The sequence below is a fragment of the Manis pentadactyla genome, chromosome 7 (assembly GCF_030020395.1).
Source record: "Manis pentadactyla isolate mManPen7 chromosome 7, mManPen7.hap1, whole genome shotgun sequence".
Taxonomy (NCBI): Eukaryota; Metazoa; Chordata; class Mammalia; order Pholidota; family Manidae; genus Manis; species Manis pentadactyla.
Window position 1 is genome coordinate 143,825,280 of NC_080025.1, and position 25,053 is coordinate 143,850,332.

Here is a 25,053-nt window from a genome sequence, read left to right on the forward strand (position 1 = left end):
CCAGCCGCAGCCTGCTCCCGGAGAGGGCCGCACTGGACTCCCCAGGCCGGGGCCCCCCACCCCTTAGTCTCGGCTCCTCTCCTCCACCTGCCCCCACCCCCTGCCTCACCTGCAGCTATCCCTGCCCGGCCACCCAAAGCCTCTCCCAGCCCCACCCAGTTCTCAGACGGAACCTTTTTCCTCCTTCCAAGCCTCTTTTAACCTGGTCACCATTCCCCCCCGCCCTCTCAGTCCCCTCAGCCATGAAGCCCCCCTCAGGGCCAGAGGAGGCCCAGCAGCCAGCCTCGGACATCCGCGTGTTCGCCCGCAGCTGCACACTGCACGGCTTAGGCCATGTCTTTGGCCCGGGGGGCCTGACCCCACGCCGGGGGCTGTGGGCAGCAGCCATGCTGCTGTCGCTGGCTGCCTTCCTGTACCAGGTGGCTCAGAGGGTGCGCTACTACGGGGAGTTCCACCACGAGACGGCCCTGGACGAGCGTGAAAGCCACCGGCTCACCTTCCCAGCCATCACCCTGTGCAACATCAACCCGCTGCGGCGCTCACACCTCACACCCAATGACTTGCACTGGGCTGGGCCCACGCTGCTGGGCCTGGAGCCCACCGAGCATGCTGCCTTCCTGCACGCCCTGGGCCGGCCCCCCGCGCCGCCCGGCTTCATGCCCAGTCCCACCTTCGACATGGCCCGACTCTATGCCCGAGCAGGGCACACCCTTGAGGACATGCTGCTGGACTGCCGTTACCGTGGCCAACCGTGTGGGGCTGAGAACTTCACCACGGTGAGCTGACCACCAGACCCATCCCACCAGGGACCCAGGAGCACCAGCCAGTCCCTGCCCAGGACCAGTAATCCCCGGCCTTGCCAGCCCCAGCTTCCCCAAAGCCAGGGAAACTCAGCACCTGTGCCTGGAGATCCCCTCCTCCGCAGCCAGGCCCCGAGCTCCCCGCCCCATTGGTGCCTTTCGGTTCCCCCCAGGAAGCTGTCCTCCTTGGGGTCCCCTCCCTGTCACTCATCTGGACTGTGCAAACTCATGCCTCCCAGCCCGGGGCCCTGACCCAGGCTGGCTCTGGGCCCCAGGTCTGGTCTGAGGAGCCCCTACCCACTCCTGAAGGGTGGGGGGAGTCTGACGGGGCTGTGGGAATCTAGTGACCCCTCTCTGCCAGGAGGAGGGGACTTGTTTTCCCTCTGCCTGGAGGAGGGTAACAGGGACCCATTTCCTTTCACACCGGTCTCCAAAGAAACGCTTGCCCTGTAGCCTGGAAGGGTGGAGGGGAGAGGGGAAGAGGAGGAGTTGGGGTGATGGGATCCCAGGAGCGGCTAACAACGCGTGCCTGTATGAGGGAGGGACTGGGGGCACTGAGATGTGGGTTTTGTGTTCAAAGAAGAGATCCAAATAACGGACGGAGGGGAGAGGTCCCACGGTCCTCATGTTTGCCCGGGGGAAGGGCTGGCCAGGGCCCTTGTTCCCTGGTGAGGTCTGCCACCTGTCTGCCCATCCCCAGATCTTCACCCGGATGGGCCAGTGCTACACCTTTAACTCCGGCGTGGACGGGGCAGAGCTTCTCACTACTCCCAGGGGTGGCATGGGCAGTGGGCTGGAGGTCATGCTGGATGTGCAGCAGGATGAGTACCTGCCCGTGTGGAGGGACATGGGTATGGGGGCTGCTGGGAGGATGCGAGGGAGGTGGGGCACAGGTGGGACGCCAAAAGCTCTGGGAAGGTGAGCCGGGGCTGGAAGGAGCCCCGATCATGCCCTTTCCTGGGGGAAGAGGACGGGGCTGGCTGGCCTCAGTCCTGGGGAGAGGAGGCTCCGGCACGGGGTCCCTAGGACTCAGGCCTCAGGGTTCCCCTCCCCCGGCAGAGGAGACCCTGTTTGAGGTGGGGATCCGCGTGCAGATTCACAGCCAAGAGGAGCCACCCATCATTGACCAGCTGGGCTTCGGGGTGGCCCCCGGCTACCAGACTTTCGTGTCCTGCCAGCAGCAGCAGGTATCCTCACTGGTGCGGCCCCACCCCCGCCCCCAGCTCCTCAGACTGGTGCCAGGGGCCTCTGCTCCACAGTGACCGCTCACGTTCCAGCCGGGTCCCTCCTTAACCTGACTGTCCACAGCTGAGCTTCCTGCCACCACCCTGGGGCGACTGTAGTTCCGTTTCTCTGGACCCAGACTTCGAGCCGGATCCCTCTGGTTCCCCGGGTCCCCCCAGCCCAGGCTCCAGCCCACCGTATAGTCTAATGGGGTGTCGATTGGCCTGCGAGGCCCGCTATGTGGCTCGGAAGTGCGGCTGCCGAATGATGCATATGCCTGGTAAGGGGCTGGGGGAGCGGAGAAGGGGGCGGCGCAGGGTGGGGGCCGGGGACCGCTCCTGAAGCTGTATTCACACCCCCACCCCGACCCCAGGCGGCGCTCCAGTGTGCAGCCCCCAGCAGTACAAGGACTGCGCCAACCCGGCGCTGGGTAAGGGCAAGCCTCCCCCGCCCGACTCGCCCGGCAACCCTGACCCCCCGGGGGCCGGGCCCTGACCCTGGCGACTGTGGCCCGCAGACGCCATGCTGCGAAAGGACGCGTGCGCCTGCCCTAACCCGTGCGCCAGCACGCGCTACGCCAAGGAGCTCTCCATGGTGCGGATCCCCAGCCGCGCCGCCGCCCGCTACCTGGCCCGGAAACACAACCGAAGCGAGGCCTACATCGCGTAAGCGGGGCGGGCCCCCTCCCCCCCCTCCCCTCCCCAGGGTGAGCCTCCGTGCGCACGCCCGGGTGGACCACCGGTCTGCACATCATCGCGGGGCTCTGGGACAAGTGGGCAAGCTGCTTAACCTCTCCGATGCAGTCTCTTCTGCAAACGGGGGGCGCGAGGCCGGGAGGCCCCTCCCAGGGCTCCTGAAAGGAGTCAGAGACAAGAGAACAGGCACCTGTTTCCTAGCAGCAGCTGGCACCAGGGGCTCTCCAGCGAACATTCCTGGCCTTTTTTCCTACAGGGAGAACGTGCTGGTGCTGGACATCTTCTTTGAGGCCCTCAACTACGAGACTGTGGAGCAGAAGAAGGCCTATGAAGTATCAGAGCTGCTGGGTGTGTCTGGCATCCCAGGCATCTAGGGAGGTGTGGGTTGAGCAGGTGGCTGTGAGCTGATGGGTGACCCTGTCTCTGGTAGGAGACATTGGGGGCCAAATGGGACTATTCATCGGAGCCAGCCTGCTCACCATCCTTGAGATCCTCGACTTCCTCTGTGAGGTGGGCCCAAGGCCCCAGTAGGGGGAGGAGGAATCAGACCATAGGACTCAAGGGGAGGGTGTACGCTGGTCACTTCCCCCTCTGCTTGGCCCCAGGTGTTCCGAGAAAGGGTCCTGGGATACTTCTGGAACCGAAGGCATTCCCAAAGGCACTCCAGCACCAATCTGGTAACAGCCCTCTTCCTCCCCTGCCATCTCCACAGTGGGCACAGGCCCTTCCCCTGAAGCCTAGAACACCAGCCTTCCCCAGCTGAGAAAACAGTTGTCATGGGAGGGGCATGCAGTGACCTTGACTTGTCCCTGGGAGAAAGGACCCCTCCCATCTGACCCTCTCCCTCCACCTACAGCTTCAGGAAGGACTGGGCAGCCATCAAGCCCAAGTTCCCCATCTCAGCCTGGGCCCCAGGTAATGTGAAATCGCTCCCTAAGGTCAAGGGAGGAGGGGCAGGTCCGGTCCAGAGGGCCAAGTCCAGGCCCAGGAGCAGGGCAGTAGCTGTGAGGCTCTGTTTCAATGCTGTGCTGTCTCCTCACAGGCCCCCTGCTCCTCCCTGTGCTGTCACCAGGACTCTCTCTGCCTCCCACCGCACCTGCTACCTTGTCACACGGCTCTAGACGCGGTGTTGGTGTCTTCAGGACTGCACCCTGACATCTTGGATATGTCCAGCCTGCATAGATCTTTGCCATCTTCACCCCCAATAAAATTCTAGTGTATCAGCCTCAGCTTTTCCTCTTACTGGCAGACTAGTCAGGCCAAGTTCAGCCCTGTCCGGCACAGGACCCTGCCAGCCTTCACACAGTGGACTTAGTGTTTGAAAAGAAGGTGGGTCCCAATTCACCACCACCAATCTCTGGGAGAACAGAGTAGTGAGAGGGCCTCAGGCATTTGCACCTCCAGTGTGAAGGACTTTATCAGACTGACTTCTCGGAGAACGGAGCCCAAAGCCAGGTGAGAAGGCAGAGAGGAATATGGGATAGGACAGCCACCTTGTGGGTACCAGCCGTGAATAACTAGAAGGCAGCCTGGCAAGTGGGGAAGCAAGAAGGGAGAAGATGCGGGCTGCCCACTTCCACGGACACCAGCTGCTATCCAGGCATAGAAGATCAGGACCCTTATCCCACATTTGGGACCCAAGCCCCAGGGCAAACTGGGGGCCCCAGCTTGAGAGGGTGGACACCCTCCCTTCCTGCTCCTGCTAGTAAGGGCACACCCAGGCCCTGGCCACAGCCCACCTTCCCAGGTCTTTCTCTGCAACCCCCCAAACACTGGAAAACTGACAAACCAGCAGGTGGGGAAGGGGTGTTCCTCACCCAAGCACATCTTTGAGTCTCTCCCATTCCAGCCTGAAGGCCTGTGGGGAGGGAAGGGACCGGGCAGGCATGTGCGGGGGATGGAGGGCCATAGAAAGGCCCAGCCCTTTATCCCCATTCCGGGGAAGGCCGCCCTTGCTCTCAGGCACTGGCTGCCTGACCCCTCAGGACTGCCCTCCTGGGCCGAGGGAGGAAGGGCATGCTGAGAGCCTCGGACAGCCACGCTGTGTGCTGCCCTGGAGCCCAGCCACCAGGAGCAGCGGATCAAGGATGGGGCCTTTGGGCTCAGTGTGAGCTGGAAGCAGGGTTATGGAGGGTGGATGGAGCAGAGCGAAGACCCCTGCCCAAGCCACCCCTTCTCAGAGCCATCCTACTAATCAGCCAGACTGGGGGGAAGGAGGCAGTTTATGATATTAAATAAAGTCCACGGAGGGAGAGAAGAACACAGCCGGGCACCTCCACCTTGGCTGAGCCCAGCACAGCTGAGGCTCAGCACCCCATGTGTCCCCTGCTTTTCCTCCCCTCCTGGGAGGGGCTTAAAGAGGCCAGGCACCAGCCTGGCAGCCAGAGTCCTGGAGCCTACGGGGGGCAGAAGTCAGAGAAATAGGGGTGCTGCAGGGCCTCTTCTGCCGAGATGCGCTGGACAGGGTTGCACTTCAGGAGGTTCTGGAGGCAAGGAAAAAAGGCAGCAGGTTCAGGCCAGTCAGCCGCCAGAACCCCACCCTCTCCATGTGCCTTTGGACAATTGTCCTGACCCCACCCCTTATCCCTGCCCTTGGTCACCTGCAGCAGGTCCCTCCCTGTGGCATTGAGCTTGGGTACGACGTTCACCAGGGACGTTGTGGCTGGGTACATCGGGTAGGGCTGTGAGGGGGCGGGGGGTGCAGGGAGGGTCAGAGCATAAAGGCTGTAGGGCCAGGAAGAAAAGGGGACCACCAGTGAACCACCATGACCCCTCCATTCCCCACTGCACCTTATAGTCTGGCAGCTTGGTCATGGCAGGCCACTGCTCCTCAGTCGGTGTCCCCAGCAGCGTGTCCACAGGGTCAAGGACCACTCAGGTGGAAAGGGGCAGATGAGGGGCTCTTCCCCACCCCACCCTACCCTCCTCACTTTACAACCCCAGCCCATGACAGAGGTAGGGGCCAGACTGAGCAACTCTCATACTCAGCCCCACCTGCATGGTCTTCGGTGAACCAGGCACTTACAAACATTCACTACTTGCCTAAACCCTGACGCCTGAGCTCCTGATGAACAAGCCAGCCTCCACACAGCCCCAGATAATCCTCCTGCTCCTTTGGACTCTTCATCCTAAGGATCCACCTCTCGGCTGGAGGAGCCTGCTCTTGGCTTCCTCCACGAGCCCTTTGTGCTGCAATCACACCAGCTGGCAGCGCCCATCTGCCCTGTGACACCAGGGTGTCCACTACCCTCCGCCCTCTGTCCCCTCTCAAGCACCCCCACCCTGGCCCAGCCCGTTGCCACCCTCCCTCCCTGCACTCTGAGTTCCATGGCTCCCTGCTCTCCTTTCAGGGGGCTCCATGAAGGCGAAGGCAAGGGTATCGGAAGATCCTCTTCAGCTGGTCATCTACATCATTGCCAGGGAAAAGAGGCCGCCCGGCGTTGGCCAGCTCTGGGGCAGAGGACGTGGGTAAGAGATGGCACAGGAAGAGCCCCTCACTGCTCGGGCACCCTCTAGAGTGCCTTCTGTCTCCATCCCCGAGGGTCCCACCCCCTTCTCTAGAGGGACCCTCCAAGCCGTAGCTGTCCACTCGAACGGGAGAGAGTGCCCCTCTACAGAAGACCTAGCGTGTCACCTGCAAAGATGCAGCCGGCTGACCACATGTCAATGGATGTGGAGTATAGCTTGGCCCCAAACAGCACATCCGGTGGCCGGTACCACAGCGTGACCACCTGGAGAAGACCCCATCCACAGGGCCCCCTACTTAGAGAGCTAGGAAGGAGGGAGCTCAGCGAGGAAGGGAAAATAAAGTTTTGGGTCCTGGAGGAGAGCTGAGAGATGCTCACTGGGCCTCCCTCCCTCACATCCGCCCCACACCCCCGGCTCACCTCAGCGGAGTAACAGCGAACAGGGATCCCAAAGGCTCGAGCCAGGCCAAAGTCAGCCAATTTCAGCTCCCCATTCTGCAGGGAGATGGGAAAGGGCATGGAGAGGGGCTTTTCAACAGTCTCAGGCCAGCTTCGCCCCTTTCAGCCAGCTCCCCTCCTTTCCCGCTGCCTGTGGCTCCAGCCTCCCAACCTCCCACCCTCTCCCGGGGGGTACCCTGTTTATTAGCAGGTTCTGGGGCTTCAGGTCCCGGTGCAGCACGTTGCGGCTGTGACAGAACCCCAGGCCTTTCAGCAGCTGGAAGAGGAAAGACTTGAGGGGCAGGGAGGAGGACGTCAGAGCCCTGGACAGGATGCTGCACCCAGCCAGGGGGATGCTCCCCTCTCTTCACTCTCGGCTTTGTCTCAAAGCCCCACCCGTCTTGCAGCGGTAAGCTCAGTAAGACATCATTCATTCACTCCGGAGGACCTGCTTCGTTCTGAGCTAGGGATTAGAACTGTACAGTCAGTGGAGGCCCGGGTCCCTGCCTTTCCAGAATTTAGAGCCTGGTGGGCCTTCCTCCCTTCCCAGCCCATGACCTCTTTCCCCTCATGTGGGCACACACATCAGAGCCATCAACAGACATATTGTACTGTGTTCGTATTCAGCACTGTTTCCTTGGAACTGGAATAAGGCACTTGGTTTTGGGCCTATAACAGGGCCTGGCACACAGCAAGGCATTCAGTAAGTATGTGTTGAATGAATGAATGTATCTCTTTGAACCTCATTTTCTCCTCTTTCAAGTGTAAATCACATCGTTGACATCAGAGTGGTACTAGCAGGTCAAAGAGATCAAGTGAAAATGTTCACTAGGATGGAGGCTTGTGGAGAGCAGAAACTGGGTTTGCTGGTTTCCTGACACTCCAGGGTGACCCCGCTCAGGGCCTGAACTTGGTGTTCAGGGTGTGTACACTGAATACAGACCCCCACCCAGCCTAAGTCCCCAGAACACCAGTCTCTCACCTTTACAATTTCAGGATCTAGGTCACCATTGCAGCTGTCGAAATACTTCTTAAGGTCCTAAAAAGGGATGGGGGTGTGGGAACGGGACAGAGTTTAACCTCACTCTTGGTCCCTACACCCTCCCAAGGCTTCTGTCTCCCAAGCCTCCCTTTCACCTGGTCACAGAACTCAAAGACCAAAGTCAGCTTCTTGTCACTATGCAGGACATCATGAAGCCTAGGAGAAGGGAGAAGGGAGGGCTCAGCCAGGCAGATCCACAAGTGTGCGCCTAATATCCCAGTATCAGGCCAGCCTACCTTTGAAGCCCCCTCCACCTCCTACTAACCACAGGGGCAAGAGGTCCCTGCCGTCTACACACCTGACAATGTTCTTGTGTTTCAGCTCTTTGAGCAGGCAGATTTCCCGAAGAGCAGAACTCGGCACTCCCTACATGGGTGGGGGGTGGGGCCGGGTGGGCAACAGTCACATCCCACCCAGCCTGGGCCCTCAACACCCTCCCTGGCCCCAATACCCCAGTCTTACCTCATCATCGTCATCCAGCCTCACCCGTTTCAGAGCCACAATCTCATGGGTCTCTCGGTTTTTGGCCTTGAACACTGTCCCATAGGTGCCTAGAGGAAAGAGTTTGGGGTGAGGAAAAGGATGGGTACCCTTCCCCATCCTAGGAAGTCCCTGCAGGAAGCAGGAAGCGTGAGAGTGTTATTTCTGATGCCTGGAGGTGTAAGGGAAGAGATGCACAATGAAGGCCCCAGTGGAAGAGCTTCGCGAGTGGGAATGTGGCATAAAAGGTGCCTGCAGGTGGCTCAAGGGTGTCTGCGGTGGGGAGAGGCTGGGGCTGCAGGGTATGAAGGTCTAGAGTAAAGGCCATGCTTCAGGAGGGTCTGGAAATCGTGAGCAGGGGTCTGGGAAGGGAACAAGGCAGGAATGTTGCGGTTGGAGGTCTGACGCGAGAACAGTGGCTGGGAGGTGGGTGAGGTCCGGCTCGTGGTTCTGAGGCTAGGGATAGGAAGTGCAGGAGGTGCTGAGGTTGGCAGGTGGGTCTACAGAGAGTGCTAAGCGTGGAAGCGGCGTCTGTGGGAAATGCTAACGGGTCTCAGATAGGTGTCTGTACGGAGTCCTGAGCTCGGGGCCAAGGCTGCAGCCAGTGCTGAGGTCGGAGTCTGTGGGTATTGTTGACGGTAGAGAAGCCAGGGCTGCAAGGAATGCTGAAGGGTCTGCAGGAAAAGATCTTGCAGGAACATCTCGTGGTCCCATTACCTTCCCCAATCTTCTCCAGTTTCTCGTATTTCTGCATGGCGGTAGCCGCGGGGACCCCTATGGGCCCTTGGTTCTAAGGCTCCGGCCCAGCGTTGCAGAGGAGGCGGCAACCTAGCCTCCGGTCCCGCCCCGCCTCTTGCTGCGCATGGGCTTATGGGTCTTGTAGTCCTAGGACGTCCAGGTTCCCAAATAATGCCCATGGCCTTAGACAACAAGACTACAACCCCCAGCAGGCCGCGCTCGGGTCCGGCAGCACTCACCTCTCCGGGCTCCAGTGCCTCCGCGGAGGCAAACCCTGGACTTCAAGACCCAGGAAGCATCGCGTATCCGCTTTCCGTGCGTCCGCGCGGTGGTTCTGCGGTTCTCACTGTGCCCCGCTCTTTTCTGTGATTACAACCTTTTGAAAAGGACCTCTCCGGGACTACACATTCCAGAATGCAGCAGGGGTGGGGGTGGGGCGCACCTGCGATTTGGGGTTTGGCGGCTTGCATCCTGGGCCCAGTTGACCTGGCTCTGACCCAGCTGATGGTGTTGAGGTTCCAGCGACCTCCTGACAATCTCAGCACGGGTTTCGACCTCTCCCCAGGCCATCTTAGTGACCCAGGACTGACTGGAGAATGGCTCGGAGCCATGTCTTGCTGGTGATGACTTCACAGGAAGCAGTTGACTTCAGGGCTGGGAAGAGAGACAGGTGTGCCCCATTCAAGACTGGATTTAACATGCGCCAGAGACCCCTCTCTCTTCTGGGCCCCGTTTGTCGCCTCGGAGCCTACCGGACACTAGCTGGTCTACACTCTGACATCGCGAGGCAAGTTGGCTGAAGTACTGGGAATCCCCCCTTGCCAGCCTCTGGGCTCCGGGCCCACTGGAATCAGCCTGGGTGTGGCCGAGGGCCGGCAGGTTGGTCACCGCCCTCAGACAGAAACACAGAAAGATGCAACACTTGAAGCAACCTTGACCTCATTCCTTAAGGAGTTGATTACAGATTTTCTTGCGGTGCTAACTGTTTCATTATTGCATTCTTGAAGGCTGTGAGCTGGACGAAAACGGTTCCAAACAGCACTCAGCGCCAGAACCAGAGTTGGTGCTTAACATTTGTTAATTAACTCGTTTATATCCAAACGTTTTCTTCAAAATGTTCTGTTTCACACAGTGGCAAACAAAGAAAGGAAGCGAAAAGTGTATTCCTTATCTAGAAGAATCCGTAATTTAGTTGAGAAAACCAGAAGAAGCACATAGAGATCTTTTAAAGAAGTCTCCGTAGGGAATCTCTTTGAGGAAGCAGTTCCATTCGGAAAGCCTAGGTCCGCTAGGGTAAAGGGCACTCAACCTCCAGCAACCATCACCCCTCTCAAACCTCTCCTCTCCCCACCCCCGTCCCCCAGGCAAAGACAGGGGAATTCTAAATTCTTAGGCACTGGAGATTAGCGGGGAGGGGTTGGGAGAAGAGGGCGGGACAGAATCTTGATCCCTATGCATTTATATTTCAACTTCCACCGTTCCAAATTTTCTGATCATCTCCGTGCCTGAGTTTTCCTTCCTGGGATCCCCAGCGTGAGGCGGGCTCTTTTTCCGCCCAGAGGTGCTTATTGGGGCCAAGAGACGGCGTCCCCGGGGCGCTCGAGCTCCGTGCGGGGAAGCCCGGAGCGGCAGCCTCGCGGGACCGGGCCGAGGGACAGCCGGTGGCCTCCCCGGCCCAGGGCTCACGGTACCGGGCGGTGCCGGGAAGCGCGCCCCCGCGCCGGAACTCAGACCTGGCTCCGTGCCTTCCAGCCTGTGGCGGCGGGGCCGCGCACGGTGCGCCGCGGGGCGCGCACGCAGGGGGCTGGCCTGCCCGCGGCGCGGGGGAAAGTTGAGTTGGGAGAAGTTGGGAGTGGCGGGGGCGCTCCCCGAGGTGGGCACAGGGGAGTCGTCAGCAGCGCGCGAGAGCACGGGAGAAGGCGTAGAGACCCCGAGACCCCCGGGGCACGAAGCCCAGAGCAAGCGGGTAAGCGGAGAGGCGGTGGCAGGGGAGGCCAGGGCCGCGGAGAGAGGAAGGGAGGGGGAAGGAAAGGGGGGAACTCGGGACTCGGAGCGGGGAGGGAGTGCAAGTGGAGGAAAGGGCGGAGACTGGGGCGCGGGGAAGCGAGGTCTTGGGGAGAAGGATGGGGAGGCGTACAGAACCCTGGTCGGAAGCGGGATCCGGGGTCCGCTTGTTAGAGTCCCCTAACGCCAGGGTGCCGCGCCCCCTGCCACCCAAAGTGGGTAGACGGGGAGACGCCGCCGGGCGGGCTGCAGTCTACACCCCTCCCCTGTGACCCCTTACTTTATCCTTTACGGTGCAGGGCGCCCAGTCTTGGGGGTTGCCCCGGGCCTCTGCCCCCAACCTCCGGGTTGAGAGGGAGCCTGGAAGGGTGGGTAGCGGGCCAGGTCAGGACAAGGGGTCTGGCAGAAGAGGGAGCAGCTGAGATGGGCAAGAGGGGCTCGGAGAGTTGGACCTGACTCCTGGGGGGCTAGCTTGTCTGGATGGGGTGCTCCGTGCTGGGTGTGAGGGGTGCCGCTGTCTGAAATCCAGGGTCCACTTTATCTTCCTCCTTGCGCCCTCCTACCCGCACCCCTAGCCAGCCCCCACGTGGAAGAGCTGTGGAATGTACGAATTCACTTGGGGGTAGTTAATGCCCAAGTGGGGGTCCGGGGTGCTAATCCCTTGGGCCGGGGGAGAAATGCTAATCCTCTGGGCGGGTCGGGGCTGGTCCAGGAATGTGCCCCCACCCCGGATTATCGGCACCGACGCTCTGGACAGAAGCTGCTTTGTGTTCTGGGACCTGGAGGGGGAGAGGGAGAAGGGGAGGATGGAGGTGCACGTTGAGAGCACAGCCCGGAGGTGGCAGTGGGGCACCTGCAGGAGCTCAGGGCCCTTCCCACCCTTCCCATACCACCAGGGTCCCTTCCCCCCACACCAGACGTGCCCTGGCTGAAGGCCTGCTAAGGGAGTTACAGACAGCGGTCAGCTGAGTGGGAATGCTTGCCAGGAATGTGTCTGTTCCAGGCTCCCCACCCTGGGCTGACCCCCTAACCTATATTGTTTACCCTGCACTGGACTGTTTTACACCCCCAGTTGGGCCCGTCTGACCCCCACAACATCCTGCAGAGCTTCAGTATTTTTACCTGCCAAGAGCTTTGGGTGACTCCTGTGCTTCCTGTGAGTGGGTACCCCAATTTGCACTGGTCAGTTTCCTTAACAGCAACTCTTCCGCTCCCCCCACCACATAGCGTTCTCTCCACATACCCCTACAGTCACCATCAGGAGGGCATCAGACAAGCCACTCATATTTTCCTGGCCCCAGACTAGGGGCGGGGAGGGATCAGGACTGCCCCTCAGGGCTGAACCTCAGGGCTTCTGTGCCCACCCGCCTCCCACTTCGTCACGTGCCCCTCCCCCATTAAAAGATCGGCCCTGCCTGTGCCCGCTCTCGGCCCTTCCTCCCTCCTATTGAGTGAGTGGAGTTGGGCTCCGGCCCCTCCCCCAGAGGGCCAAGTTTCCCCATCTGGCCTTCCTCGGGGGAGGGGGCACAGCCAAGCACCCCTTCTCGCCCTGGGCCAGGGTCTCAGCAGCCCCCTTGCTTGCTGTGTTAGGCCCTCTCTCTCCCTAGCCCCTCTGCCCCACGGAGGGTCTCACTCTCCGCAGCACACCCCTGGTTCAGCCCCCTCGGTGCCACCACTCGGTCACCACTCCTGCTTCTGTTTCTGGCTCAAGTCTGTCCTTTCTTTCCCTGCCTCCCTCCTCTTATCCCTGCTCCCTGATTTCTGCTGCCTTCTCTTCAGGTCTGGCCCATGGCTCCTTTTACGCCCCATTTTTTCCCCCACCTTCTGCTCCTTCCCCCTGCTCTGCTGACTCGCCTGGCCCTTTGTGGCTCCCTCTGCTCAGCCCTCGCCTTTGTCCCTTTTTGTTCTTCTCTTTTCTTCCTATAAATAACTTTGCTTTCTCCCCCTCTTTGGGCCACTCTAAGGCTCTTCCCAGGCTGGAGGATCCTGCGCAGCCGGGAGGCCCCCGCCCCGTGGCCAGCGGGCGGTAAGCCCCGAGTCCTGATTTGTCCTGGGCCGGGAGCTGGGGCTGCCAGGGCCGGGACGCCCACGCTGGCCGGCCGCTCTCACACGGCGACTGGTACTCTCCCCCTCCCAGGTTATGCCGCCGCCTTGTTGCCTTGAAAGCCGCAGCGACAGCGAAAAGGGCTAAGACTTGGCCATGAGCAGCGCCCCCCGGCGCCCCGCCTCGGGCGCAGATTCTTTCTGCACTGTGAGTATTGCCCGCCGGGTTGGCAGTCCCACCGGCCCTCTCAAGCCACAGGTGCTCCGGCAGAGGTCCAGGTCAAACAAGGGTGCCTGTGTGTAGAGAGGTTTGGGAGGGAGGGAAGCCTGTGATGGATTCGGGAGGGGCGCTGCCATCCCTACTCTGGCCTTGCCGGGTGCACGGGGGTTTGCCATGGGTATTGGTGGAGGGTCACAGTTTCCAGGCCTGTGGTGGAGTTGAGGCTGTTTGCTGAACCCAGGTGGTTGTTTAGCCTCAGCTAGGGAACGCTGGGGACCCTGGGTCTCCAACGTGGAGACTCTCTCTGACCCGGCCTTGGAGCAGCGGTGGTCGGGGCACAGTGGTTCTGGATCAGGCAAGCTCGCTGTGACCAGCCCCACGTGCCACTCAGGCCCGCCCCTCCAGCTCCCATGTGGCCACCGCCCCACGTGGCCCCCTCCCGATTTTCCTGGGAAGTCTAATGATTAACCCCCAGTGCGGTAATCAGCCCGTTATTGGCCACTTTGGCCCAGCGGGCACGTGACTGGGAAGGGGTGTGGGCTGGTCCCCTCCCCCTCCTTCCCGAGTTCTCCCTAGCCGGCCATGGACTTCCTCTTGCGGCCTCAGGTGCGAGGGGTTCTCGACCCCCTCCCTCACCCCGCTAGCTCCCTGAGCTCGCTTGGGCAGCCTCCTGCCACCTCCCTCCCGTGTGCTAATTCTGGTGAGAGTGGGGCTGAGCGCTTGTGGGAAGCCAGAGGTGGGCAGGGATGAAGCAAGCCCCCTGACCCCAGGATCTTCTTGAATCCAGTACCCCGCCATCCCTAGTTGCTCCTATCCCCACCTCTGCGTCTCCCCAAGACCCGCCCTCTTCCCAGACCTCCTCCCCTTGCTCTTCCGTGCTCTAGCGCCTGGCACCTCCACAGAGGGGGCTCCATACCCTGCCCTTGGAGATCCTGATGCCCTTCAGGTTCAGAAGCTCTTGAACAAATATTTGGCGCGCTTGGAGCTGAGACCGGCAGGGGGTGGGTTGGGGGCTGGACCAAGGCCACCGGCTAGGCATCTGGCCGCTTAGCTAGACAGAGCTCTGGAAAGCGCCACCGCAGTCTAGCTGCTCTGCTCCTGCAGTATGACTCAGGTGGGGGGAGTGGGGTGGGGTGAGGGGCGGGGCAAGGGATCTGGCGAGGGGCCCTGTCTCCGTGGGGTGCTGCTTTGCAAATAGGGGGTTCTCCTGCCCAGGTGAAGTGCTGCATTCCCATGAAACCCAGGGGCTGGGTTTCAGTTTTGACTCAGTCGAGTCAGCTGGCTTGGGCTGGCCCAGAAGTTACTTTCAGACTCAGTAGTTGTCCTCTAGTCGGACGGAGTTGTTCACTCTCAGCTCTGTGAACTGCCCACGGACATACAGGGTTTGTGCTGAGACTTCCAGGGCAGACCCCAGGCCGTTTCCACCTTCCTTAGAACCAACAGGAATGGACACAGCCAGGCTTCCTCCTGGGTCCCTGGCACTTGAGGGGAAGGCTGTTAGGGGAGTCCTGGGTCTCCAGCACTGGGCAGGATACAACCCCTGGGGAGCCCCTGTGTGTGTGTGTCTCACATCTTTTTTCTCACAGCCAGAGCCAGAGAGTTTGGGCCCCGCAGCGCCTGGCTTCAGCGAACAGGAGGAGGATGAACTTCACCGCACCCTGGGCGTGGAGCGGTTTGAGGAGATCCTGCAGGAAGCTGGGTCTCGAGGAGGGGAGGAGCCAGGCCGCAGCTATGGGGAGGAGGACTTTGAATGTGAGGGGCAGACAGGGAGGGGGAGGCCGGGGAGCTTAGGTTTGACTGCCCAGCAAGGAAGGGGCTAGGGGCCTAGTGGGAGGGGCCGGGATGGCCCACAGGGAAGATGTGCCTCTCAGCAGCCAGACCTCCTCCTCCCTGCAGACCACCGCCAGTCCTCCCACCACATCCATCACCCACTGTCTACCCACCTGCCTCTGGACGCCCGCCGCCGCAAGACACCCCAGGGCCCAGGACGGAAGGCTCGCAGGCGCCCTGGAGCCTCCCCCACTGGGGAGACCCCTACCATTGAGGAGGGAGAGGAAGAGGAGGATGAGGCCGGGGAGGCTGAGGGGGCCCGGGCATTCACCCAGCCATCCCCTGCCTCCACGCCCTCTTCGGTGCAGGTGAGCAGGGGCAGGGCTCCAGAGTATGTGTGCAGGGTCCCTGGCCTGGCTTCACCTGCTCACATGGGTCCTTGTTTCAGTTCTTTCTCCAGGAGGATGAAGGCACTGACCGGAAGGCAGAAAAGACTAGTCCCTCTACCCCTCCAATGCAGCCCCACCAGGAGGCAGCTCCCTGGGCCACCAAAGGGGCCCAGACTGGGTAAGTGTCCCCAGACAGACCTCCTCTGCTGGTGTGGTCAGTGAGGTATTGCAGGAGAAAAAAATAATGAGCCTGGGATCATCAGACTGGGGTTCAAATCCCGGTCCTGCCCATCTGCAGCTATTTGGGCAAGGAACGACCTCTGAGCCCCATTCTGCCATCTGTGAATGAAGAATAATAGAACTATTCTCCCAGGGTGGTTGCAGGCATTAAAAGATGGTGTGAATCAAGGTTTAGGTGCGGGGGCCTGGCACAGAAATATGCAGTCTAAGCTGCCCCCTGCCGTGGCTTCAGGTGGAGCAGCATCAGGCACTGGATCAGGGACTGGACTGGTGACCTCCAAGCACCCCAGGGTCCCCAGAGTGTAAGAGGAATAGGAGAACCCCTTTTGTTTTTTGGAGCTGCCAGTCCACCCTGGTTATCTCCTGAAATGAGAACTGTCAGAACAAGTTCCTGTGCCGACTGCCTGGCTCAGGCAGTGTTAGTACCAGGGTGACTAGAGTTTAGGGGTGTTACCAGAGGCCTCCAGCCTCCCTGAAGGAAATCACTTTGAACTAGGTCTCAAGGGCACTACTATCATGGACCTGTTATTTTCTGGGTGCCAGGTGGCACGAAGGGCTGTGGGGAAGTGAAGGGCCTGTTGCCCCTCCAGCGGTGCACAGACTCACCAAGGAGAAAGGCTGTACATGTGGGGCTGGCCTGTAGTGGCCGTCTGCACTGTGGTGCAAGCCCACAGGTGGCTGGGTGACCAGGAGGATGTGGGGGAGCTTTGGAAAGCATGACCTTGGAAAAGTGGGGTCAGATTTGTTGCCAAGCATGCAGGCAGACCAAAGAGAAAGCCTGGTGGGGGAGACTGTCATGGGCAGAGACCAGGGTTTGGAGCAGTGGGAGGAGCTACATGCCTGAGAACTGTTTAGAATGATGTGGCAGGGACCAGGCCACACGAGCAATGGCAGAGAGAAAGGAGCATCTTAGGTGGGGGATAGGAGCAGAAGTGGAATGTAAGGGACAAGGAGTTCATATCCGTCCACATATTTTACACCATTTGGTTAGAAACGGGATGCTGTGACCCTCCTGAGTCACGGTTAGGGGTAGAAAGGCCTGGGAAGGAAAGGCCTGCACCAAGTGTATTTCGCTGCTCCCCAGAGCCTGGGAGGTGGCCTCAGCTCCATTTTGCTGTTGAGTTTTGTTCACAGGTGGCTGGTGTGATGGCTCAAGTGGCACAGCCAGTAAAGGGTAGCCCCAGATTCAAATGCCACCATCCGCTTCCAGCATCCTCCCTCTTTCACCTCCATACCTAACAGAAGCGGGAAGCGAGGAGGGTGGGGGTCCCCTTCCCAGGGTCCTCCTGCCTGGCTCCTGGCCGCAGGAGCTCACGGCTGCCTGTCTGTCCAGAGCCCTGGTGGAAGAGGTGGTGGTGGTGGCTGGAGGCACTGCAGGAGGCGATGATGGGGGTGCCTCTGGGCGTCCCCCGACCAAAGTGCAGCCCGGACACCGCAGCTACAACCTGCAGGAGAGGAGGCGCATTGGAAGCATGACTGGGGCTGAGCAGGCGCTGCTGCCCCAGGTCCCCACAGATGAGAGCGAGGCCCAGACGCTGGCCACAGCTGACTTAGACCTCATGAAGAGTGAGTGCCGGGCCAGGGGCTGGTGGGAACAGGAGCAAGAGGAAGGGGGAGCCTGATATTGTCCCTCTGCCCCCCACAGGTCACCGGTTTGAGGACGTTCCCGGGGTACGGCGGCACTTGGTGCGGAAGAATGCCAAAGGGTCTGGGCAGAGCAGCCGGGAAGGGCGAGAGCCTGGGCCCACGCCCCGGGCCCGACCCCGGGCTTCCCACAAGCCCCACGAGGTACTATTGGCCACTTCACGCTCTTCCACTGTCTCCCTGTCCCTCATCTCCCTGACCCCCCACCTCTCAGTAACCATGCGCGCCAGGGCTGTCCTCTGCGGCTGGGGGCTCGTGCGGTCCACAAGGGTGTTGTGTGCACAGCTTGGACGGTGCTGGTCTGGGCTTTACAATTCTGCGTCACTTTTAGACACCACTGATTTGTTACCATGGCTGTTCCCTGAGGTGTTTGAGGTCCCTCGAGGCTAGAACGGCTCTATGGAGCAGCACACTTCATTTTTCAGAATCCATTCCCCCCCTGCACTCGTGATCCTCCCACAGCTTGTGAAGGTGGCGTCAGCCATACTCCAGGGCAGTGATTGGTCAAGGCCACTCAGTCACTTAGTGATGCTGCCCATCTGAGACTCCAGAGCTCTGACCATTCCAGAGGGTTTTTATTTACCATTTTATTGAGGTCTAACAGACACACAGTAAAGGGCCCTCAGGTTAAACATACAGCCTAGTGACTTTTGCACATGTAAATGCCTGGCTAACCTAATACAGACCACTTCCCATACTGAGGTTCCTTCAGCCTCCTCCCAGCTGGTGCCCGTGTAGATGACTGCCCTTCTGTCATTCTACTCACGATTAGTTTTGCCAGTTCTTGAGTGTGTATAAATGGAATCATATGAAATCCCAGTGTGTGCGTGTGCATGGTGACCATCCATCAAGCACTTATGAGTCACCAACTGTGCTAAGTGTTTTGTATGCTTTGTTTTTTAAGTCCCCATAACAGTCCTTTGAGATGGATATTATTACCCCCATTTCACAGATGAGGGAAAGAGAGTCACAGATTGGTTAGTAACTGGCCGGGCTCTGTGCCTGTGCCCTGTGGGGTGATGTGCCCCACCCGACTCAGCTTGTCTTGGACCCCAGTCCCTCGGACCCCATCCGGCTCTCACCCTACCACGCCTTCTCACTCACCCCAAGGTGTTTGTGGAGCTGAATGAGTTGCTGCTGGACAAAAACCAAGAGCCTCAGTGGAGGGAGACGGCACGCTGGATCAAATTCGAGGAGGATGTGGAGGAGGAGACGGAGCGCTGGGGGAAGCCCCACGTGGCCTCCCTGTCCTTCCGCAGCCTCCTGGAACTCCGCCGGACCCTGGCCCACGGTACCCGGCCCTCCTCCCTTGTCCATCCTCGCCCCAGGAAGCTCCCTTCACCCATGCCCATCCTCTGAAGAACAAAAGACCCCCAGATTTGTGTTGAGCAGCACAGTGTGTAGTATCACCAGAGCCCAGGAGGGAGGCTCTCCTGCTGTCATCCAGCCTGCCATTCCTCGGGGTCTGTCACTGGGTGATGGCAAGGCGGGATCGGCACTATTCTCTTTTATCTGGCATTTTCAACAAGCAGCTTCTCTAGGTGATACTTTCAGATCACTGAAGCTGGTATGTTTTGGATGCTAACCTGTTTTTAAGCAATTTTGATGGAAAGCTTTCTGAAATGATCTAACCTACAGGGTTGTATAAACTACTTCACTAAATGACCAGAGGCGCAGGATCTGCTCTCTGCTTGTGTCCTACTTCCTACTGGGGAAGTGCCTCCCGCTTGCTGCCAGAGGGCCTATTTCTAAGCAGCTGAGGACTCAGAAGCTTACCCTCAGAAGTGTTCCCAAACGAGTAGTAAATAGATTCTGAGTGAGGCTTGAGGGCCAGAGGGCCAGGGCTTTATCATTGGGCTTTGTTGTCTCTGCTTTGGCTGCTCAGGGGCCTTTGTTTCTGTCTTTAGTTCTGTATTCCTGCAAGTTGATGTTGACAGAAAAAATGGCCTGGTGACTTTGGGAAGGACTTTTCATTTCCATGTGAAATGGCAGCTCAGAGCAATGACCACGTGGATAGCTCTAGAGGCCGTCCCGGGAGCAGCTGTTGGACTTGGGGAAGTTTAGGAAGTCAGGTAGAGGGGTCATCTTAAATGGCTCAAGGCTGACATGTGGACAAGGCCACAGACCAGCTCGCACTCCAGAGGCAGACCTGGGACCCTAGAGTGGACGTCAGAGGAGGCGTCTACAACTCACTCGGAGGAGGAACTTCCTAACTGTGAAGAGCAGTTCTGTCTGAGTGGGTGGCCTGGGGTTCCCCAGTGGAGGCTTCATGTTCTCTAGAAGGGGCGTCTGGGCAGGGCCCAGCCCAGGCTAATAGTTGGGGTCCCATGGCCTCTGCTGAGCCCAACATTCTTAAGGGGAGGGCGGTAGGAAGGACCAGGTGAGAGAGAGGATGAGTTTGGAACCCTGCTCACAGATTTTTGGCTGGTGCTCTGTACCCTAAACACTGCACTTAGCCTGGCTGTCTCCCTCCTTCCCTAACTCTCCCTCCCTCCCACCTGCACCCTTGGTCTTGCCCAGGGATGAGGGCCCTTCCATGCCATCCTGATTCCAGGGGCTGTACTCTTGGACCTGGATCAGCAGACCCTTCCTGGGGTGGCCCACCAGGTGGTGGAGCAGATGGTCATCTCTGACCAGATCAAGGCTGAGGACCGAGCTAACGTGCTGCGGGCCCTGCTGCTGAAACACAGGTGGGGCTCTGTCCATCTCACCCTGCTCACCTGGCCCTAGCCCCGCTGTCCCCCTCCTGACCTCGCCTCCCTCTGCCCCTGCAGCCACCCAAGTGACGAAAAGGACTTCTCTTTCCCTCGCAACATCTCGGCGGGCTCCCTGGGCTCCCTGCTGGGGCATCACCATGGCCAGGGAGCTGAGAGCGACCCGCACGTCACCGAGCCTCTCATTGGAGGTGTTCCTGAGAGCCGGCTGGAGGTGGAGCGAGAGGTAAGGGAGGTGGCCCTGCCTGGGTCAGATCCTGGCCACCACATGTAGCTACAGGACTGCGGGCAAGTGCAGGGTGAACGGGTGGTGGGGCTAGGGCACCCAGCTGGGCTGAGCCGCGTTCTCCTGCATCCCAGCGGGAGCTGCCACCTCCAGCCCCGCCAACCGGCATCACTCGCTCCAAGTCCAAGCATGAGCTGAAGTTGCTGGAGAAGATCCCGGAGAATGCTGAAGCTACGGTGGTCCTCGTGGGTATGTGGGGGGCATCTCGGGCATGGGGGCTCTGGCAGCAAGATGGAGGGGTGCCACCCAGGGGCTGGAGGCTGGGAGACAGCCAGACCCTGCTCGTGCCCACATGGCGCCTGCCCCTAGGCTGCGTGGAGTTCCTCTCCCGCCCCACCATGGCCTTTGTCCGACTGCGGGAGGCAGTGGAGCTGGACGCTGTGCTGGAGGTCCCGGTGCCTGTGCGATTCCTCTTCCTGCTGCTGGGCCCAAGCACTGCCAACATGGACTACCACGAGATTGGCCGCTCCATCTCCACCCTCATGTCTGACAAGGTCAGCCCCGCCCCAGAGCCCTCCTGGATGCCCCCTAACCATCATGCCCAGCCCTGCTCTAGCCCCCGGCCTTCATCTTGTGCCCTCACAATCCTGATCCTGCTTTGGCAGCAATTCCACGAGGCAGCCTACCTGGCAGATGAGCGGGAGGACCTGCTGACCGCCATCAACGCCTTCCTGGACTGCAGTGTGGTGCTGCCGCCCTCGGAAGTGCAGGGCGAGGAGTTGCTGCGATCTGTTGCTCATTTCCAGCGCCAGATGCTCAAGAAGCGGGAGGAGCAAGGCCGGCTGTTGCCCACGGGGGCTGGGCTGGAGCCCAAGTCCGCCCAGGATAAGGGTACGGGCCAGCGCAGGCCAGGGGCCGGGGCAGGGCTGGCTGGGGTGGGGGCTTCTGGGGTCAGGTTGGGGCACCTGTGTGTATGTGGAGGAGAGCGGGGTGGGTAGGACGGGGCTGCAGCAGGGACCCTGATGGAGGCCTGGGTTGCAGCGCTCCTGCAGATGGTAGAGGCAGTGGGTGCAGTGGAAGACGATCCCCTCCGGAGGACAGGCCGGCCCTTTGGGGGACTGATCAGAGATGTGCGACGCCGCTATCCCCACTACCTGAGCGACTTCCGAGACGCGCTGGACCCCCAGTGCCTGGCTGCTGTCATCTTCATTTACTTTGCGGCCCTGTCTCCTGCCATCACCTTTGGGGGGCTGCTGGGTAAGGAGAGGCTTTGGGGCGGGGGGGGGGCGTGCACAGGGCCCCAGCCGCCAGCTCCTCAGCTGGTTCCTGCCACCCCAGGAGAGAAGACACAGGACCTGATCGGGGTATCAGAGCTGATCATGTCCACGGCACTGCAGGGTGTGGTCTTCTGCCTTCTGGGCGCCCAGCCACTGCTGGTGATTGGCTTCTCAGGGCCCCTGCTGGTCTTTGAGGAGGCCTTCTTCTCGGTAAGGGTCCTCAGACTCCTCGGGCTAGCTCTTCCCACCTGCTCCAGCCGCCCCTCCTCTACCCCGGGACTCCCACCGTGCTAGCCCTGGCTCTGGACCGGACCACCCCCCCTCTCCTACCCCAGTTCTGCAGCAGCAACGAGCTGGAGTACCTGGTGGGCCGTGTGTGGATTGGCTTCTGGCTGGTGCTCCTGGCACTGCTCATGGTGGCCCTAGAGGGGAGCTTCCTGGTGCGCTTTGTCTCACGTTTCACCCAGGAGATCTTTGCCTTCCTCATCTCCCTCATCTTCATCTATGAGACCTTCTACAAGCTGGTTAAGGTGGGTAGGCCCTGCTGAGAATGGGGCCAGGAGGGGGCAAGGCCTCAGGCCTGGAGGGATCCCGGGTGGTGTGCTCTCCCTTGCTCGCTCTCCTGGGTGCGAGGTCACACTGGCCCAGAGTGTCCCCTGGCTGCAGTCCCAGGTGCCCAAAGTTCTTCCTCCTGTGCCCTTACTACCCTCCTGTCACCAGCACACACATACCAGGGCTTCAGATCAGTCTTAAAACACACATATTTTTAATAACAAAGGTAACATGTGCTCTCATTAAAGTGGCAAACAGTCCAGAAATGTGAAAGGGAAAGGCCCCCAAGATGACAGTCCCATTCTGGGCATCACATCCATGTCTGTGTCAAGCTCAGGAGAAGACTTGTCCCCACGGCCCCCCGTGCCCCCTGCCCTCCTCTAGGCCTGGCTGGAGCCACACTCCCCAGCTGCCTTCCCAAATTAGACCAACCCCTCTTTTAATCCCCAGTTGCCCTGTACTCCGATCTGGTTACCTGATCATTTTCTTAAGGCAAACTCCTTGACGGCAGGCCGGCCATCCCCCATCCTACCTGTCCCGCTCGGTAAGCTCAGCCTGGAAATCTTTCCAGTTCAACTGACAGGCTCCTTTGCCTCTTCGCAGATATTCCAGGAACACCCCCTCCACGGCTGTTCAGCCTCCAACAGGTCCCAGGCAGACAGCGGCGAGAATGCCACTTGGGCTGGGGCAGGAGCCACTCTGGGGCCTGGGAACGGGAGCTCAGCCAGGCAATCTGGGCAGGCGAGACCCCGAGGCCAGCCCAACACGGCTCTGCTGTCGCTGGTGCTCATGGCCGGCACCTTCTTCATTGCCTTCTTCCTGCGTAAATTCAAGAACAGCCGGTTCTTCCCTGGCCGAGTATGTGGGCTGAAAGGCTGGAGGGAGGTGGGAGCTGGGACAGCAAGTGGGGAGTTGGATTTAGGGCCGGAGTGCGAGGCAGAGAGCCTCTGAGCGTGGTGCTTGTCCACAGGTACGGCGGGTGATTGGGGACTTTGGGGTGCCCATTGCGATCCTCATCATGGTGCTTGTGGATTACAGTATTGAGGACACCTACACACAGGTGAGGTGGAGCACATGCAGCAGTGAGGAGGTGCTGCCTGGCACTGGGCTTGGGGTGTTTGCCTCTAGTCCCCCAACCCCAGAGGGGTGGACTGGGTAGATGCCGGGCCTTTACCTCAGCATGCTGTTAGCATCACGTTGCCCAGTGCAGCTCAGGGCTCTCCCTCTGAGGCTCACTGGCCCCTGGCCCTGTCCTCTGCCCTGCAGAAACTGAGCGTGCCCAATGGATTCTCAGTGACAGCCCCAAAAAAGCGGGGCTGGGTCATCAACCCCCTGGGGGAGAACAGCCCCTTCCCTGTGTGGATGATGGTTGCCAGCCTCCTACCCGCCATTCTAGTCTTCATACTCATCTTCATGGAGACCCAAATCACTACGTGAGTGGCCCTAGCCAAGGGGGGTGCTGTGCGGACAGGAGCTACCCGATGCGTGGAGGGGCCAGAGCTGTGGCCAGGCGAAGGGGCACAGCTGCACTGGGTGAGGGAGCCCAGGATGCCAGGCTAGCTGCTGGAGTTCATTGTGTAGGCAGCAGAAAATCCCACTGACGTTTGTCTGCTGGGATGGCTGCAGGACAGGTGGGAGCTGTCCCAAAGGGCAGGGAGGGCAGCACGGGCAGGGCTCGGCTCTTCGACAGCTTTGATAGAAGGGGCAGGGGCCACCAGGCTCCGAAAACAGGCAACTAGCTAGGTGTTTCCAGGCGCCTGGAAAGGCGCCGTTGCTGCTGAACTGGGCGCAGGGCCCGGGCCTCAGTGAGTGCCTGGCCCTGCTCAGGCTGATCATCTCCAAGAAGGAACGCATGCTGCACAAGGGCTCGGGCTTCCACCTGGACCTGCTGCTCATCGTGGCCATGGGTGGCATCTGTGCCCTCTTTGGCCTGCCCTGGCTGGCTGCCGCCACCGTCCGCTCCGTCACTCATGCCAACGCGCTCACCGTCATGAGCAAGGCTGTGGCACCTGGGGACAAGCCCAAGATCCAGGAAGTCAAGGAGCAGCGGGTGACAGGGCTGTTGGTTGCCCTACTTGTGGGTATGTTCACCTCTTGCCCGCACCTTCCCAGAGCAGCCTGTGGAGGTGGGGAGACCTGGGGCCGACTTCCTCCTCCTCCTCCACCAGGCCTCTCCATGGTTATCGGGGACCTGCTGCGGCAAATTCCCCTGGCCGTGCTCTTTGGAATCTTCCTGTATATGGGAGTTACTTCCCTCAATGGGATCCAGTTCTACGAGCGGCTGCACCTGCTGCTCATGCCACCCAAACACCACCCAGACGTCACCTATGTCAAGAAGGTGAGACCCCGCTTGGGAGGGCCCCTTGCCTCTGCCCCTTCCTGGTCTGCGTGGGTCAGCCTGCAGGCCCCCGTCGCCCCACTTTGGCCGGCCGCCATTCAGTCTGTGCACACCTGGCTCTGGTGAGCCCCCAGCCGGTGGAGGGAAGGGGTCAGCTGTCCTCTGGCTGTGGCAGGCTGGACGGTCCTGCGTGGACCAGGGCCCACAGAGACTGGGCAGAAGCTTGGGCTTACCAGTCTCATCCCCTCCCAGGTTCGAACCCTCCGAATGCACTTGTTCACGGCTCTGCAGCTGCTCTGCCTGGCCCTGCTGTGGGCTGTCATGTCCACAGCCGCCTCCCTGGCCTTCCCCTTCATCCTCATCCTCACAGTGCCGCTCCGCATGGTGGTGCTCACCCGCATCTTCACCGAGCGGGAGATGAAATGTGTAAGCCCCCCCCCACCCCACCCCCCGCCCACGCCCCTGTGGCCTTGTCCCAGGCCAAGGTTGGGGTCAGCCTTCCTGATGCCGTCCCCCCACAGCTGGATGCTAATGAGGCGGAGCCGGTGTTTGATGAGCGGGAGGGAGTCGATGAGTACAACGAGATGCCTATGCCTGTCTAGCTGCTGCCCCAGTGGACAGCGAGGGACGACGGACAGAGGAGTGGGCTGGGGGTGCTCTCCCCCCGCTCCTCCTTTTTATTTAAGTAAATAATTTAAAGTCCTCTAACTGCCCCCACCTCAGTAAAGTGCTTTGGTCCTCACCTATCTCTG

General features: G+C 60.3%; 3 protein-coding genes across 8 annotated transcripts; 2 read left to right on the forward strand and 1 right to left on the reverse strand.

Annotated features, from left to right (window-relative positions):
• Positions 1–242: 242 nt before the first annotated feature.
• Positions 243–3,942, forward strand: ASIC3 (acid sensing ion channel subunit 3). 3 transcript variants are annotated; one of them, XM_036899545.2, is made up of 11 exons: positions 243–776; positions 1,501–1,651; positions 1,860–1,987; positions 2,109–2,304; positions 2,398–2,454; positions 2,542–2,689; positions 2,976–3,067; positions 3,150–3,229; positions 3,325–3,396; positions 3,576–3,634; positions 3,762–3,942. In XM_036899545.2, the coding sequence occupies exons 1-11, from the start codon at positions 243–245 to the stop codon at positions 3,838–3,840; spliced, it is 1,596 nt and encodes a 531-aa protein (XP_036755440.1). In that variant the 3' UTR covers positions 3,841–3,942. The 3 variants fall into 3 exon arrangements, with proteins under 3 accessions (XP_036755440.1, XP_036755439.1, XP_036755441.1); XM_036899544.2 differs by lacking the exon at positions 3,576–3,634; XM_036899546.2 differs by lacking the exon at positions 3,325–3,396.
• Positions 3,943–4,118: 176 nt separating this feature from the next.
• On the reverse strand, positions 4,119–9,530 carry CDK5 (cyclin dependent kinase 5). Of its 3 annotated transcripts, none has more exons than XM_036899547.2 (12): positions 9,327–9,524; positions 8,129–8,217; positions 7,965–8,032; positions 7,762–7,822; positions 7,607–7,663; positions 6,821–6,916; positions 6,607–6,681; positions 6,354–6,450; positions 6,100–6,169; positions 5,510–5,570; positions 5,320–5,400; positions 4,119–5,202 (listed from the first exon to the last, which is right to left on the reverse strand). In XM_036899547.2, exons 1-12 carry the CDS (start codon positions 9,493–9,495, stop codon positions 5,116–5,118), a joined length of 1,011 nt encoding a protein of 336 aa, XP_036755442.1. In that variant the 5' UTR covers positions 9,496–9,524; the 3' UTR covers positions 4,119–5,115. The 3 variants fall into 3 exon arrangements, with proteins under 3 accessions (XP_036755442.1, XP_036755443.1, XP_057360902.1); XM_036899548.2 differs by lacking the exon at positions 9,327–9,524 and adding an exon at positions 8,864–9,021; XM_057504919.1 differs by lacking the exons at positions 5,510–5,570; positions 6,100–6,169; positions 6,354–6,450 and having other exon boundaries at positions 5,320–5,443; positions 9,327–9,530.
• Positions 9,531–10,683: 1,153 nt separating this feature from the next.
• Positions 10,684–25,043, forward strand: SLC4A2 (solute carrier family 4 member 2). Of its 2 annotated transcripts, XM_036899541.2 has the most exons (23): positions 10,684–10,850; positions 13,026–13,139; positions 14,738–14,903; positions 15,048–15,289; positions 15,370–15,488; positions 16,884–17,116; positions 17,196–17,338; positions 18,305–18,485; positions 19,749–19,884; positions 19,969–20,134; positions 20,269–20,383; positions 20,504–20,688; positions 20,800–21,025; positions 21,176–21,391; positions 21,473–21,621; positions 21,747–21,941; positions 22,567–22,821; positions 22,934–23,023; positions 23,230–23,396; positions 23,791–24,044; positions 24,132–24,301; positions 24,554–24,727; positions 24,823–25,043. In XM_036899541.2, exons 2-23 carry the CDS (start codon positions 13,089–13,091, stop codon positions 24,901–24,903), a joined length of 3,714 nt encoding a protein of 1,237 aa, XP_036755436.2. In that variant the 5' UTR covers positions 10,684–10,850; positions 13,026–13,088; the 3' UTR covers positions 24,904–25,043. The 2 variants fall into 2 exon arrangements, with proteins under 2 accessions (XP_036755436.2, XP_036755438.2); XM_036899543.2 differs by lacking the exons at positions 10,684–10,850; positions 13,026–13,139 and adding an exon at positions 13,312–13,757.
• The last annotated feature ends 10 nt before the right edge of the window (positions 25,044–25,053 follow it).